Source organism: Salvelinus fontinalis, chromosome 27 (assembly GCF_029448725.1).
Source record: "Salvelinus fontinalis isolate EN_2023a chromosome 27, ASM2944872v1, whole genome shotgun sequence".
NCBI classification, from domain to species: Eukaryota; Metazoa; Chordata; class Actinopteri; order Salmoniformes; family Salmonidae; genus Salvelinus; species Salvelinus fontinalis.
This window is the reverse complement of record NC_074691.1, coordinates 24,013,337-24,027,846: the sequence shown is the minus strand read 5'-3', so window position 1 is coordinate 24,027,846 and position 14,510 is coordinate 24,013,337. Positions and strand designations below refer to the sequence as shown.

At 43.5% G+C, this 14,510-nt stretch overlaps 1 protein-coding gene across 1 annotated transcript in view; it reads right to left on the bottom strand.

Annotated features, from left to right (window-relative positions):
• opn8a (opsin 8, group member a) overlaps positions 1-14,439 on the bottom strand; it is a gene marked incomplete at its 5' end in the record, with an annotated part of 73,269 nt that extends 58,830 nt beyond the window's left edge. Inside the window, one exon of the mRNA XM_055885847.1 lies at positions 14,349-14,439. Coding sequence (XP_055741822.1) covers positions 14,349-14,439 — 91 coding nt within the window. The remainder of the gene's footprint in view (positions 1-14,348) is intronic.
• Between the last annotated feature and the right edge of the window lie 71 nt (positions 14,440-14,510).

The following is a 14,510-nucleotide window of genomic DNA, read 5'->3' as shown; positions in this document are numbered from 1 at the left end:
CACCTCTCCCAGTCTCTCTGGGCAGGGTAACAGGAAGAGGTTGAGGTGAGGGTAATGGTGGAGAGGTTATAGGTGAGCCAGAAACCTGGGGATTAGAGTCAGTGCTATCCAACTCCATTAGTTCATCGAATCCTTCCACAATGAAAGAATCTTGAACACGATTACCATTAGGTGTGTCCACATTGACACAGTATGGGGTTCCAACAAAAGACATGATTCAACCTTGTGTGGATGGTGTCATGGGTGTTTCTTTTCAAGTCCCTGTGCCACTTCGGGTGCCACTTCTGTAGCGGTATTAATTAGAGAAAGGTAAAGAAGATTTTGTTCGGGCGCCAGGCAGGTATTAACCCTGCCGAAAGGAAAATAGTATTAGTATTAGTATTTCCGACTGAAGAAGATCTATACACATGTAGGATCTTAATTATATCACTCTTTTGTTGCTGCAAAGCAGGAAATGCAAACGTATAGTGCATTTGAGTTTTAAAAAGGCTTCTAAAGTTTCCTCTTTGAAATTACAGACTTCATTTGATCTAACGAAAAACAAATCAACCTATAATCCACATAACAATTCACATTTCCTGTTGATGCAGGATTTTCTTCCTGCTGTAGCAAACTGGCTAAAATTAAGATCCTACATCTGTATGAACCTTAATATTGATCATAGCTCACAGCCAGACAGAACATAGCAGCATGCCATGACTTCTAATGAGTTGGATTCAATTAGGTAGATTAGTTGTTACGTAGGCCTAATCAATGGCATCACAAGGTGAAGAGCCCCCAAAGGAACTCAAGAAATTTCTACCAGCAACCGTTCTCCTTGTACATCCATAAGTGCTCAACATGCAGGTAATTGGTTTCATAATGACTACCGTGGATGGAGGTAAAGCCATCCAGGAGAATGAGCTCTGACCCCAGGTGGGCTGATGTAGATCTGTCTCCAGCAACCAGTCATCATACTTATTAACCCCCCCATTTGTAGCGCCCCAGTGAGTGCATTTAATTGATCCAATTTGCTGGCCTAATTAATTTATCCTCGGCTAAGATATGATGCAGGGCTGTAATCCCCATGAGGCTACCCACTTGGCACAGACGTCAGTTCAACGTCTAGATTTGTGTCACTTTTTTCATAATTTAATGAAAAAAGTTTAACTTAGCAAAGACATAAACAAATAAACAATAAACTAACAATGAACCGTGACTACAGAGGTGCTACGTGCACTAACTCAAAACAATATCCCATAAAACACAGGTGGAAAAAATGCTACTTAAATATGATCCCCAATTAGAGACAACGATTACCAGCTGCCTCTAATTGGGAATCATACAAAAAATCACCAACATAGAAAAACAAACCTAGAACCCCACATAGAAATAATAAACTAGACTAACCCCCCCAGTCACACCCTGACCTACTCCACCATAGAAAATATGGACCCTCTATGGTCAGGACGTGACAATTTGATTGACATTTGGTTGAGTTGTCAACTAATGTGAATTCAACGTGAAATCAACTAAAAATGTCACCATGTCATTAGTTGTGTGAAAAATAAACAAAATGCCCTTAAGTTTATGATTTTTTGCAAATCCATTTAGTTTTCCACATTTTTTCAACGTCGCCACATTTAGTTTTTGGGTTGAAAATATATGGAAACAATGTTGATTCAAACAGTTTTTGCCCAGTGGGTCCTGTTGAACAGCATCTTACTGGATGCAATGAGAGGGATTCCACCAGACCTTAATTAGTTATAACAACCACAAGAGCAGCTAAGGGGACTGTATCTGTCAACAACAGATCAAGGAGACTCATGTAGCTCATCAAATAGCATTCTGAATAAAACTTCATTTTGGAACAGCATAGAGTTGAGGGATTGGCACTTCTACAAAGAAAGTAAGGAAGTGTTTCCAGTAAGCTACAATTACACAGACAATTGTAAAATATCATGACAATGAGCTAGTAAAATAATGCACAGAGGAGATTGATGGGTCCAATTGATTTGACTCTGAGTGTTCACCAATAGTATTTTCCCTTAACTAGATGCATGGAAAGGCATTGATCATCCCTGGTATTCACATCATGTCATAATAGTGACACAATCGGTGAAAGGTATTGAAAGCCTGAGGTATTGAAAGCCTGCTACAATACTGATCATTTCATGAGATGGAGGAGACTCCTCTCTCCTCTCTCTCTCTCTCTCTCTCTCTCTCTCTCTCTCTCTCTCTCTCTCTCTCTCTCTCTCTCTCTCTCTCTCTCTCTCCTCTCTCTCTCTCTCTCTCTCTCTCTCTCTCTCTCTCTCTCTCTCTCTCTCTCTCTCTCTCTCTCTCTCTCTCTCTCTCTCTCTCTCTCTCTCTCTCTCTCTCTCTCTCTCTCTCTCTCTCATAATGTCACATGTGTAATTACATTCCTCTCTGTCATTATTTTCCCTCTTTTCTCAGATTATGGCAAAATCTAATAAAATATATGACTGGAACAAACTGCATAGTTTACTGAAGCTGGAGACTCATATCTCCTTCACTAACTTTAAGCACCAGCTGTCAGAGCAGCTCACAGATCACTGCACCTGTACATAGCCCATCTGTAAATAGCCCATCCAACTACCTCATCCCCATACTGTTATTTATTTTGCTCCTTTGCACCCCAGTATCTCTACTTGCACACTCATCTTCTGCACATCTATCACTCCAGTGTTTAATTGCTAAATTGTAATTATTTCACCACTATGGCCTATTTATTGCCTTACCTCCCTTATCCTACCTCATTTGCACACACTGTATATAGACTTTTTCTATTGTATTATTGACTATCCATGTGTAACTCTGTGTTGTTGTTTGCGTCGCACTGCTTTGCTTTATTTTGGCCAGGTTGTTGTAGTTGTAAATCTATAATCATCATGCCTCAACTCTCATCACCTACCAGGGGTCCCCAATTACATTCAGCCGTGGGCCAATTTTTCCTTTAGTAGATGGTCGGGGTGCCTGAACATATAATTCATTATTTGTACACTGTAAATTGACCACAAGAATCCCAAACATATATAGTATTTGACATAAACTAAATCATTTCAAACCTTGATTACTTTGGGATACGATCACATTCTCCTCTCTATTTATGCTTGGGAATACTTGGGGAAAGATTTCCCGGAATTAAAATCACTTTGAGCTGGTTTACTGGTGATTTCACTGTCTTTTATGTCCACATAAAAAAATGTGTTTTTTTTTTAAGCAGGATTTTATTTTTTTATTCTTAATATTTTTTTTGCTCAGAAAACTTGGAGGGGTGAAATATAACCGTGACCATAACCATACTAGTAGGTTGACACCCCACTCTGTTACCTTTTTTCTTCTCCAATAGGAACCTCTCCACATCTGACCTGTTTTATCACCCTTCTCCCCTCTCCTAACCTGTTACCCAGAAAACATGCTTGAGGTCCAGCTAGCTACAGCAAACATAATACTGGAACATTAATTAGAAAATTGATTGCAGCCCACGTTTCTCACATTAGAGATATTTGATTAATGTGGCCTGAATGATTCTGGTCTCAATCTCATTTATATAACGTCTCCCTCCACCTCACCACACCACCCTCCCCTCCAACCCTCCCTCCAAACCCCGCCAGTCCCATATTCTGATGGAGATTTAATTAAACCAAGGGTAAATATTGTGGCACTACATGTTCATTCTTCCTCCACAGGTTTATAATCTGAATGTAATCTCCCATTGTTCAGTGAAAGGGAAGGATGTGAGGCTTTGTCCTTTAGAAAGCCAACAGTACCTTGACAGAACAATCCACAGCAACCATTGGTGGAAAAGGAGAATCAGTGTTGAAATTTCTCAAAGGAAATGATTTATGATGCATCTACTATGTAAATCCCAGAGACTGGGATGAAGTAACCAAGGTATTTATTGAAACACCGGGGGAAGATGGAGTGCAGGCCAGGGGAAGTTCGGGCGGGTTGCAGGAAACTAGGTGCACAGGCTGAGGCTGAGGCTGGAGAGAGAGGGGTTGGGACAGGGCAAGCAGGTCCGGAGGGGAATCCAATGGAGCAGTAGAGTGGGGAATACAGGGCAGAGTAGCAGGATGAGGAGACGTGGGACTGGAGACAGGAACCAGAGTCAGAGCGAGCAGAACTGTAGTGTGTACTGTGTCAGGCAAGGAAAACAGGCACAACGGTTAACAGGATCTAAATAGTAACAAACTGCTAGAAACGTAGACTGACTGAGCAGAGATTACAATCTGGCAGTGTGGAAGTGGCAGGACTGAGTATTTGTAGAGGTCTTGATTATGGAACAGATTGCAACGGGTGGCGATCTGCTCTGTCTCCGCCCACCCAATCACACACAGGGAGAGGGAGCGAGCACTGGGGGAGTGGCGGCAGGTCAAGGAGACACAGGATGAGCAGTAGAGGGCATGGCAGGAGCAGATGTAACACACACTCTCGCCGGCGATGGCCGATGCACTCGTGAAAAAATCCTATCTCTCACTCTCTGTTCGCTCAATAGGCCTATTTGGAAGTTGATCAAATATTTTGGTAGCCTACAGCATATAGATTTGAATCCTTTCTTTCCAACCTGTGTTTTCCCATGATTGTATTTGAAATATAGAGAAAGGCCTGTTTTGTCTGCATGCTGTTCACTGACAGATTTGCCATGCGTTCCTGACTGTAGGCTCCTGTATGCCTTCATTGTCTTGTTTTTGGGCTACAAACAATCCACAGCTAAGCAATTTTAAAAAAAATAAGCTATTGATACTCTGTGGCTAAATTATAGGCCTTCTCATGGTGTAGTAGGCTATTCTGAAATATTGCATTTCATTCTGAACAGACAGTAGTAATTATACAACTTTATAACTAACAAATGTACTTCTCTTTCAGAGGTGCTGCAGAAACTACAGCAACGCTGTGAGGATAAGACTTGCAGGCTCATGTCTATCAGAGCCACTGAGGTTTAAAGAACTGGAGACTGCGTCCAAGATGTCAGACCATTTTTTTCAAGGTACTCACATTCACATATGCCGATTCATGGACCGTCTATATCCAAGTTGCATCTGCTTTATGCGGACCAAGATCACATTGGATGAATATAAAATGTTAATATTGTAGCGAATATCTTATAAAGAATTATGAATTGCAATTTGTTGTGGCTAATGAAAAATAGTTGGCTAATGTTAGCTAGACTAGGGGTTAGGGTTAGGGGTTAAGGTTAGGGCTAAGGCTAAGGTTAGGGTTAGGGGAAGGGTTAGCTAACATGCTAAATATTTGCAAAGTAGCTAAAAGGTAGTAAGTACATTTTACACATTTTAACCAACAGGACACTTTCAGTGCTGGAAGCTGAGGGCCAGGGATGACAGTGTAAAGTAGAAAGTGAGAGAACTCCAATATTTATGGCACCTGGGTATGAAAAATGTATGAAATGCATTTGTGAGAGAGTGAGCAGGGATAGGAGTGTGTGTGTGCTTGTGCGTGTGTGTGTGTGTGTGTGATAAAAATGTGTTTCTGTATGTTTGAGATTATTTTTTAAAGTGAGTGATTTTACGCTCAAACCTATTAACATCATGATCATGCAAGTGTTGGAGAGTTGACATGTCGAAAGTGTTTGAAATGTGAAGCCGAAAGAGAATAAAGCTTGAGTTCTACAGTCACGTGAATAATGCTTGAGTTCTACAGAGTCACATGAATAAAGCTTGAGTTCTACAGAGTCACATGAATAAAGCTTGAGTTCTACAGTTACGTGAATAAAGCTTGAGTTCTACAGTCACGTGAATAAAGTTTGAGTTCTACAGTCACATGAATAAAGCTTGAGTTCTACAGAGTCACATGAATAAAGCTTGAGTTCTACAGAGTCACATGAATAAAGCTTGAGTTCTACAGAGTCACATGAATAAAGCTTGAGTTCTACAGAGTCACATGAATAAAGCTTGAGTTCTACAGTCACATGAATAAAGTTTGAGTTCTACAGAGTCACGTGAATAAAGCTTGAGTTCTACAGAGTCACATGAATAAAGCTTGAGTTCTACAGAGTCACGTGAATAAAGCTTGAGTTCTACAGAGTCACGTGAATAAAGCTTGAGTTCTACAGAGTCACGTGAATAAAGGTTAAGTTCTACAGAGTCACGTGAATAAAGCTTGAGATCTACAGAGTCACGTGAATAAATCTTGAGTTCTACAGAGTCACGTGAATAAAGCTTGAGTTCTTCACGTGAATAAAGCTTGAGTTCTGCAGAGTCACGTAAATAAAGCTTGAGTTCTACAGTCACGTGAATAAATCTTGAGTTCTACAGAGTCACGTGAATAAAGCTTGAGATCTACAGAGTCACGTGAATAAATCTTGAGTTCTACAGAGTCACGTGATTAAAGCTTGAGTTCTACAGAGTCACATGAATAAAGCTTGAGTTCTACAGAGTCACGTGAATAAAGCTTGAGTTCTACAGAGTCACGTGAATAAAGCTTGAGTTCTACAGTCACGTGAATAAAGCTTGAGTTCTACAGAGTCACGTGAATAAAGCTTGAGTTCTACAGTCAAATTAATAAAGTTTGAGTTCTACAGGGTCACATGAATAAAGCTTGAGTTCTACAGAGTCACGTGAATAAAGCTTGAGTTCTACAGAGTCACGTGAATAAAGCTTGAGTTCTACAGAGTCACGTGAATAAAGCTTGAGTTCTACAGAGTCACGTGAATAAAGTTTGAGTTCTACAGAGTCACGTGAATATAGCTTGAGTTCTACAGAGTCACGTGAATAAAGCTTGAGATCTACAGAGTCACATGAACAAAGCTTGAGTTCTACAGAGTCACATGAATAAAGCTTGAGTTCTACAGTCACGTGAATAAAGCTTGAGTTCTACAGTCACGTGAATAAAGTTTGAGTTCTACAGAGTCACATGAATGAAGCTTGAGTTCTACAGACACGTGAATAAAGCTTGAGTTCTACAGAGTCACATGAATAAAGCTTGAGTTCTACAGTCACGTGAATAAAGTTTGAGTTCTACAGAGTCACATGAATAAAACTTGAGTTCTACAGTCACGTGAATAAAGCTTGAGTTCTACAGAGTCACGTAAATAAAGCTTGAGTTCTACAGTCACGTGAATAAAGCTTGAGTTCTACAGAGTCACGTGAATAAAGCTTGAGTTCTACAGAGTCACATGAATAAAGCTTGAGTTCTATAGTCACGTGAATAAAGTTTGAGTTCTACAGAGTCACATGAATAAAGCTGGAGTTCTACAGAGTCACGTGAATAAATCTTGAGTTCTACAGAGTCACGTGAATAAAGCTTGAGTTCTACAGAGTCACGTGAATAAAGCTGGAGTTCTACAGAGTCATGTGAATAAAGCTTGAGTTCTACAGAGTCACGTGAATAAAGCTTGAGTTCTACAGAGTCACGTGAATAAAGCTTGAGTTCTACAGTCACGTGAATAAAGCTTGAGTTCTACAGAGTCACGTAAATAAAGCTTGAGTTCTACAGAGTCACGTGAATAAAGCTTGAGTTCTACAGAGTCACGTGAATAAAGCTTGAGTTCTACAGAGTCACATGAATAAAGCTTGAGTTCTATAGTCACGTGAATAAAGTTTGAGTTCTACAGAGTCACATGAATAAAGCTTGAGTTCTACAGTCACGTGAATAAAGCTTGAGTTCTACAGAGTCACATGAATAAAGCTTGAGTTCTACAGAGTCACATGAATAAAGCTTGAGTTCTACAGTCACGTGAATAAAGTTTGAGTTCTACAGAGTCACATGAATAAAACTTGAGTTCTATAGTCACGTGAATAAAGCTTGAGTTCTACAGTCACGTGAATAAAGTTTGAGTTCTACAGAGTCACATGAATAAAACTTGAGTTCTATAGTCACGTGAATAAAGCTGGAGTTCTACAGAGTCAGGTGAATAAAGCTTGAGTTCTACAGAGTCACGTGAATAAAGCTTGAGTTCTACAGAGTCACGTGAATAAAGTTTGAGTTCTACAGAGTCACGTGAATAAAGCTTGAGTTCTACAGAGTCACGTGAATAAAGCTTGAGTTCTACAGAGTCACATGAATAAAGCTTGAGTTCTACAGAGTCACATGAATAAAGCTTGAGCTCTATAGTCACGTGAATAAAGCTTGAGTTCTACAGTCACGTGAATAAAGTTTGAGTTCTACAGAGTCACATGAATAAAGGTTGAGTTCTACAGAGTCACGTGAATAAAGCTTGAGTTCTACAGAGTCAGGTGAATAAAGCTTGAGTTCTACAGAGTCACGTGAATAAAGCTTGAGTTCTACAGAGTCACGTGAATAAAGTTTGAGTTCTACAGAGTCACGTGAATAAAGCTTGAGTTCTACAGAGTCACGTGAATAAAGCTTGAGTTCTACAGAGTCACATGAATAAAGCTTGAGTTCTACAGAGTCACATGAATAAAGCTTGAGTTCTATAGTCACGTGAATAAAGCTTGAGTTCTACAGTCACGTGAATAAAGTTTGAGTTCTACAGAGTCACATGAATAAAGCTTGAGTTCTACAGAAACGTGAATAAAGCTTGAGTTCTACAGAGTCACATGAATAAAGCTTGAGTTCTACAGAGTCACATGAATAAAGCTTGAGTTCTACAGTCACGTGAATAAAGTTTGAGTTCTACAGAGTCACATGAATAAAACTTGAGTTCTATAGTCACGTGAATAAAGCTTGAGGTCTACAGAGTCACGTGAATAAATCTTGAGTTCTACACAGTCACATGAATAAAGCTTGAGTTCTACAGTCACGTGAATAAAGCTTGAGTTCTACAGTCACGTGAATAAAGCTTGAGTTCTACAGAGTCACAAGAATAAAGCTTGAGTTCTACAGTCACGTGAATAAAGTTTGAGTTCTACAGAGTCACATGAATAAAGCTTGAGTTCTACAGACACGTGAATAAAGCTTGAGTTCTACAGAGTCACATGAATAAAGCTTGAGTTCTACAGAGTCACATGAATAAAGCTTGAGTTCTACAGTCACGTGAATAAAGTTTGAGTTCTACAGAGTCACATGAATAAAACTTGAGTTCTATAGTCACGTGAATAAAGCTTGAGTTCTACAGAGTCACGTGAATAATTCTTGAGTTCTACACAGTCACATGAATAAAGCTTGAGTTCTACAGTCACGTGAATAAAGCTTGAGTTCTACAGAGTCACGTGAATAAAGCTTGAGTTCTACAGAGTCACAAGAATAAAGCTTGAGTTCTACAGTCAAGTGAATAAAGTTTGAGTTCTACAGAGTCACATGAATAAATCTTGAGTTCTATAGTCACGGGAATAATGCTTGAGTTCTACAGAGTCACGTGAATAAATCTTGAGTTCTACAGAGTCACATGAATAAAGCTTGAGTTCTACAGTCACGTGAATAAAGCTTGAGTTCTACAGAGTCACATGAATAAAACTTGAGTTCTATAGTCACGTGAATAAAGCTTGAGTTCTACAGAGTCACGTGAGTAAAGCTTGAGTTCTACATAGTCACGTGAATAAAGCTTGAGTTCTACAGAGTCACGTGAATAAAGTTTGAGTTCTACAGAGTCACGTGAATAAAGTTTGAGTTCTACAGAGTCACGTGAATAAAGCTTGAGTTCTACAGAGTCACGTGAATAAAGCTTGAGTTCTACAGAGTCACATGAATAAAGCTTGAGTACTAAAGATTCTACAGAGTACATGCAGACAGGACCAAGGCTCCATGTTCAGACACCACCTCTGTTACACCCGAGACAACCTACAGTAAAACTGTTCCATAGCAAATATGTCACGTTCCTGACCTATTTTTATGTTATTTTGATTATGTTTAGTTGGTCAGGGCGTGAGTTGGGGTGGGCATTGTATGTTGTGTGTGTTTGGTTAGTCCATGGGTGTTGTATGTGTATGGGATAGTGTTTGTTAGGTTGTCTAGTTATGTCTATGGCTGCCTAGATTGGGTCTCAATCAGAGACAGCTGTCATTCATTTGTCTCTGATTGGGAGCCAGATTTAAGGTAGCCATAGGCAGTAGGCTTTTGTGGGTGTTTGTTCCTGTGTCCTCACAGGACAGTTGAAGGTTAGTCTCATTTGTTGTTTTGTAGTTTTGTAGTGTATTGTTTTGCTGTTTTCATTAAAAGATGGCTTATTTCCCTCAATCCGCATCTTGGTCCTATCCATGCTCCTCCTCGTTTGAGGAGGAGAACAACATTGACTGCCTTTACAGAAACACCCACCACAACAGGACCAAGCGGATTGAGGAGAGAGAAAAATAACTAAGGCACTGGACACAGGAGGAATGGTCTTGGGAGATCATGGACGGAAAAGGACCCTGGGGAAGGGTTGGAGAGAATCGCCGCTCTCGGGAGGTGAAGAAGGCAGCCACAGCCCAGGAGCGGTGGATTGAGGAGGCAGCACGTATGAGAGGCTGGAAGCCCGAGAGGCTCACCCAAGAATTTCTTGGGGGGGGGCTAAAGGGGAGTGTGGCGAAGCCGGGTTGGACACCTGAGCCAACTCCCCGGGCTTGCCGTGGAGTAGGAGGGCGTCGTACTGGTCAGACACCGTGTTATGCGGTAAAGCGCACGGTGTCCCCAGTACGCGTGCTTAGCCCAGTGCGGGCTATTCCACCTTGCCGCACTGGGAGGGCTAGGTTGGGCATCGAGCCGAGTGCCATGAAGCCGGCCCAACGTATCTGGTCTCCAGTACGTCTCCTCGGGCCGGCGTACATGGCACCAGCCTTACAGGTGGTGTCCCCGGTTCGCCTGCATAGGCCAGTGCGGGCTATTCCACCTCGCCGCACTGGCAGGGCTACGGGGACCATTCAACCTGGTAGGGTTGGGGAGGCTCGGTGCTCAAGAGCACGTGTCCTCCTTCACGGTCCGGTATATCCGGCGCCACCTTCCCACCCCAGCTCAGTACCACCAGTGCCTACACCACGCACCAGGCTTCCAGTGCATCTCCAGAGCCCTGTTCCTCTTCCACGCACTCTCCCTATGGTGCGGGTCTCCAGCCCGGTGCCTCCAGTTCCGGTACCACGCACCAGGCCTGGAGTGCGCCACGAGAGTCCAGTGTGCCCAGTTCCTGTTCCCCGCATTCGCTCTGAGGTGCGTGCCCACGGCTCGGTGCCTCCAGTTCCGGTACCACGCACCAGGCCTATAGTGCGTCTCAGCCGGCCAGAGTCTGCCGTCTGCCTAGCGCCAGAGCCGTCCTGCCATGACCAGCCAGAACCGTCCTGCCATGACCAGCCAGAGCCGTCCTGCCATGACCAGCCAGAGCCGTCCTGCCATGACCAGCCAGAGCCGTCCTGCCATGACCAGCCAGAGCCGTCCTGCCATGACCAGCCAGAGCCGTCCTGCCATGACCAGCCAGAGCCGTCCAGCCAGGACCTGCCAGAGCCGTCCAGCCAGGACCTGCCAGAGCCGTCCAGCCAGGACCTGCCAGAGCCGTCCAGCCAGGACCTGCCAGAGCCGTCCAGCCAGGACCTGCCAGAGCCGTCCAGCCAGGACCTGCCAGAGCCGTCCAGCCAGGACCTGCCAGAGCCGTCCAGCCAGGACCTGCCGGAGTCCCTCAGCCAGGACCTGCCGGAGTCCCTCAGCCAGGACCTGCCGGAGTCCCTCAGCCAGGACCTGCCGGAGTCCCTCAGCCAGGACCTGCCGGAGTCCCTACGCCCGGACCGGTCGGAGTCCCTCAGCCCGGACCTGCCGGAGTCCCTCAACCCGGACCTGCCGAAGTCCCTCAACCCGGACCTGCCGGAGTCCCTCAACCCGGACCTGCCGGAGTCCCTCAACCCGGACCTGCCGGAGTCCCTCAGCCAGGACCTGCCAGAGTCCCTCAGCCAGGACCTGCCGCCCCTTGTCCCGGTGCTGCCCCTTGTCCCGGTGCTGCCCCTTGTCCCGGTGCTGCCCCTTGTCCCGGTGCTGCCCCTTGTCCCGGTGCTGCCCCTTGTCCCGGTGCTGCCCCTTGTCCCGGTGCTGCCCCTTATCCCGGTGCTGCCCCTTATCCCGGTGCTGCCCCTTATCCCGGTGCTGCCCCTTATCCCGATGCTGCCCCTTATCCCGATGCTGCCCATTCAGTTAGGTGGGTTTAGTTGGAGGGTGGTCATTGGGTGGGGGATACGGAAGCGGGGAGTGACTATGGTGGTGTGGGGACAGCGTCCAGAGCCGGAGCCACCACCGTGGACAGATGCCCACCCAGACCCTCCCCTAGACTTTTGGTGGTGTGTTCGGAGTACGCACCTTGAGGGGGGGGTTATGTCACGTTCCTGACCTATTTTTATGTTATTTTGATTATGTTTAGTTGGTCAGGGCGTGAGTTGGGGTGGGCATTGTATGTTGTGTGTGTTTGGTTAGTCCATGGGTGTTGTATGGGATAGTGTTTGTTAGGTTGTCTAGTTATGTCTATGGCTGCCTAGATTGGGTCTCAATCAGAGACAGCTGTCATTCATTTGTCTCTGATTGGGAGCCAGATTTAAGGTAGCCATAGGCAGTAGGCTTTTGTGGGTGTTTGTTCCTGTGTCCTCACAGGACAGTTGAAGGTTAGTCTCATTTGTTGTTTTGTAGTGTATTGTTTTGCTGTTTTCATTAAAAGATGGCTTATTTCCCTCAATCCGCATCTTGGTCCTATCCATGCTCCTCCTCGTTTGAGGAGGAGAACAACATTGACTGCCTTTACAAAATAGAAAAACACAAAATCTTCAATATGACCAAGTATGGTCCGATTCAGCTCTATGGAACTGCTTGGAACTGTTGTGGAAGCATGCACTAAACAAGAGAGAGTGTGCAGAGATCAGAATTACAACTGGAAAGACTGGAGTGCTGTAGTACACTTCCAACATTCACACCTTTCAAATGTGAATTTATAAGGAATAAACAGATTCAAATTCCAAATTCACCTTTCATGTATCTTGTTTGCGTGGATATCCTTATGTATAGTCCAATTCGACATCAGACCGAGCACCAGTGAAAGATACGGTTTCCACTGCGTACAACATAAACAATCAGCAACAAATGATAAGCAACAGCTTGTGTAAAATCAATGGATGCACAATAACCATTAGTCACCTTACAAAGATCCTTGAAGGATCTAAACATTGTTTGTTTGTGAATGAAGGTACATGGTGGAGTTCATGAGTGTGCAGGCTCTATTTCTTGTTTGTGAATGAAGGTACATGGTGGAGTTTATGAGTGTGCAGGCTCTATTTCTTGTTTGTGAATGAAGGTACATGGTGGAGTTTATGAGTGTGCAGGCTCTATTTCTTGTTTGTGAATGAAGGTACATGGTGGAGTTTGAGTGTGCAGGCTCTATTTCTTGTTTGTGAATGAAGGTACATGGAGTTTATGAGTGTGCAGGCTCTATTTCTTGTTTGTGAATGAAGGTACATGGTGGAGTTTATGAGTGTGCAGGCTCTATTTCTTGTTTGTGAATGAAGGTACATGGTGGAGTTTATGAGTGTGCAGGCTCTATTTCTTGTTTGTGAATGAAGGTACATGGTGGAGTTTATGAGTGTGCAGGCTCTATTTCTTTCGCACAATAACCATTCACACATCAACAGAACTAGATCACACATTACCAATCATTGAAAAGACAACTATAATGCTTTGTGTCCAATCAATTCTTCTGTAACTGCAACCTATTCTATACATTCCACTGAGTTTACAAAACATTAGGAACACCATTCTCTTTCCATGACAGACTGACCGGTTGATTCCAGGTGAAAGCTCTGATCCCTTATTGGTATCACTTGTTAAATCCACTTAAATCAGTGTAGATGAAGGGGAGTAGACAGGTTAAATAAGGATTTTTAAACCTTGAGACAATTGAAACATGGATTGTATATATGTGTGCCATTCAGAGAATGAATGGGCAAGACAAAAGATTTAAGTGTCTTTGAACAGGGTATTGTAGTAGGTGCCAGGCGCACCAGTTTGTGCTGTTTTTTTTCACTCAACAGTTTCCCGTGTGTATCATGAACGGTCCACCACCTAACCTAACCAACATGACACAACTGTGTCAACATGGGCCAGCATCTCTGTGAAACGTTTTCAATACCTTTTAAAGTCCCGACAAATTGAGACTGTTCCGAGGGCAAAAGGGGGTGTAACTCAATATTAGGAAGGTGTTCCTCATGTTTTGTACACTCAGTGTATAACGCCTATATCGTCTACCGATATGACTTGGTGTGAAAACCTAAAAACGCAGAGAGTCTGTACAAATCCCTTTCCATCATCTCTAATCACCGTCTCCCCCCCCAAAATACATGATGCACTAATATCTAAACTCCTGCCATTTGTGTTTCAAACTCCAAACTACCAGCCCCATGCTGAATGCTGAACAGAATCCATCCACACAGGTAAACAAATGAAAAAGAAGAAGGAATAAAAGAGAACAGCAGAATCAGCTGTAAGTTACTCACCTATCACCACTAGGTACATGCCGGCCCAGTAGTCCACAGTGGGCGACAGTTTGGACGTGTATTTGTTGTCCTCCTCCATGCTCCTCTTCCACAGACAGACCAGACCAGTACGGACCAGTATTCAAACTCCCCAAACGGTGCCAGCGAGAGAAGTAGACCTCC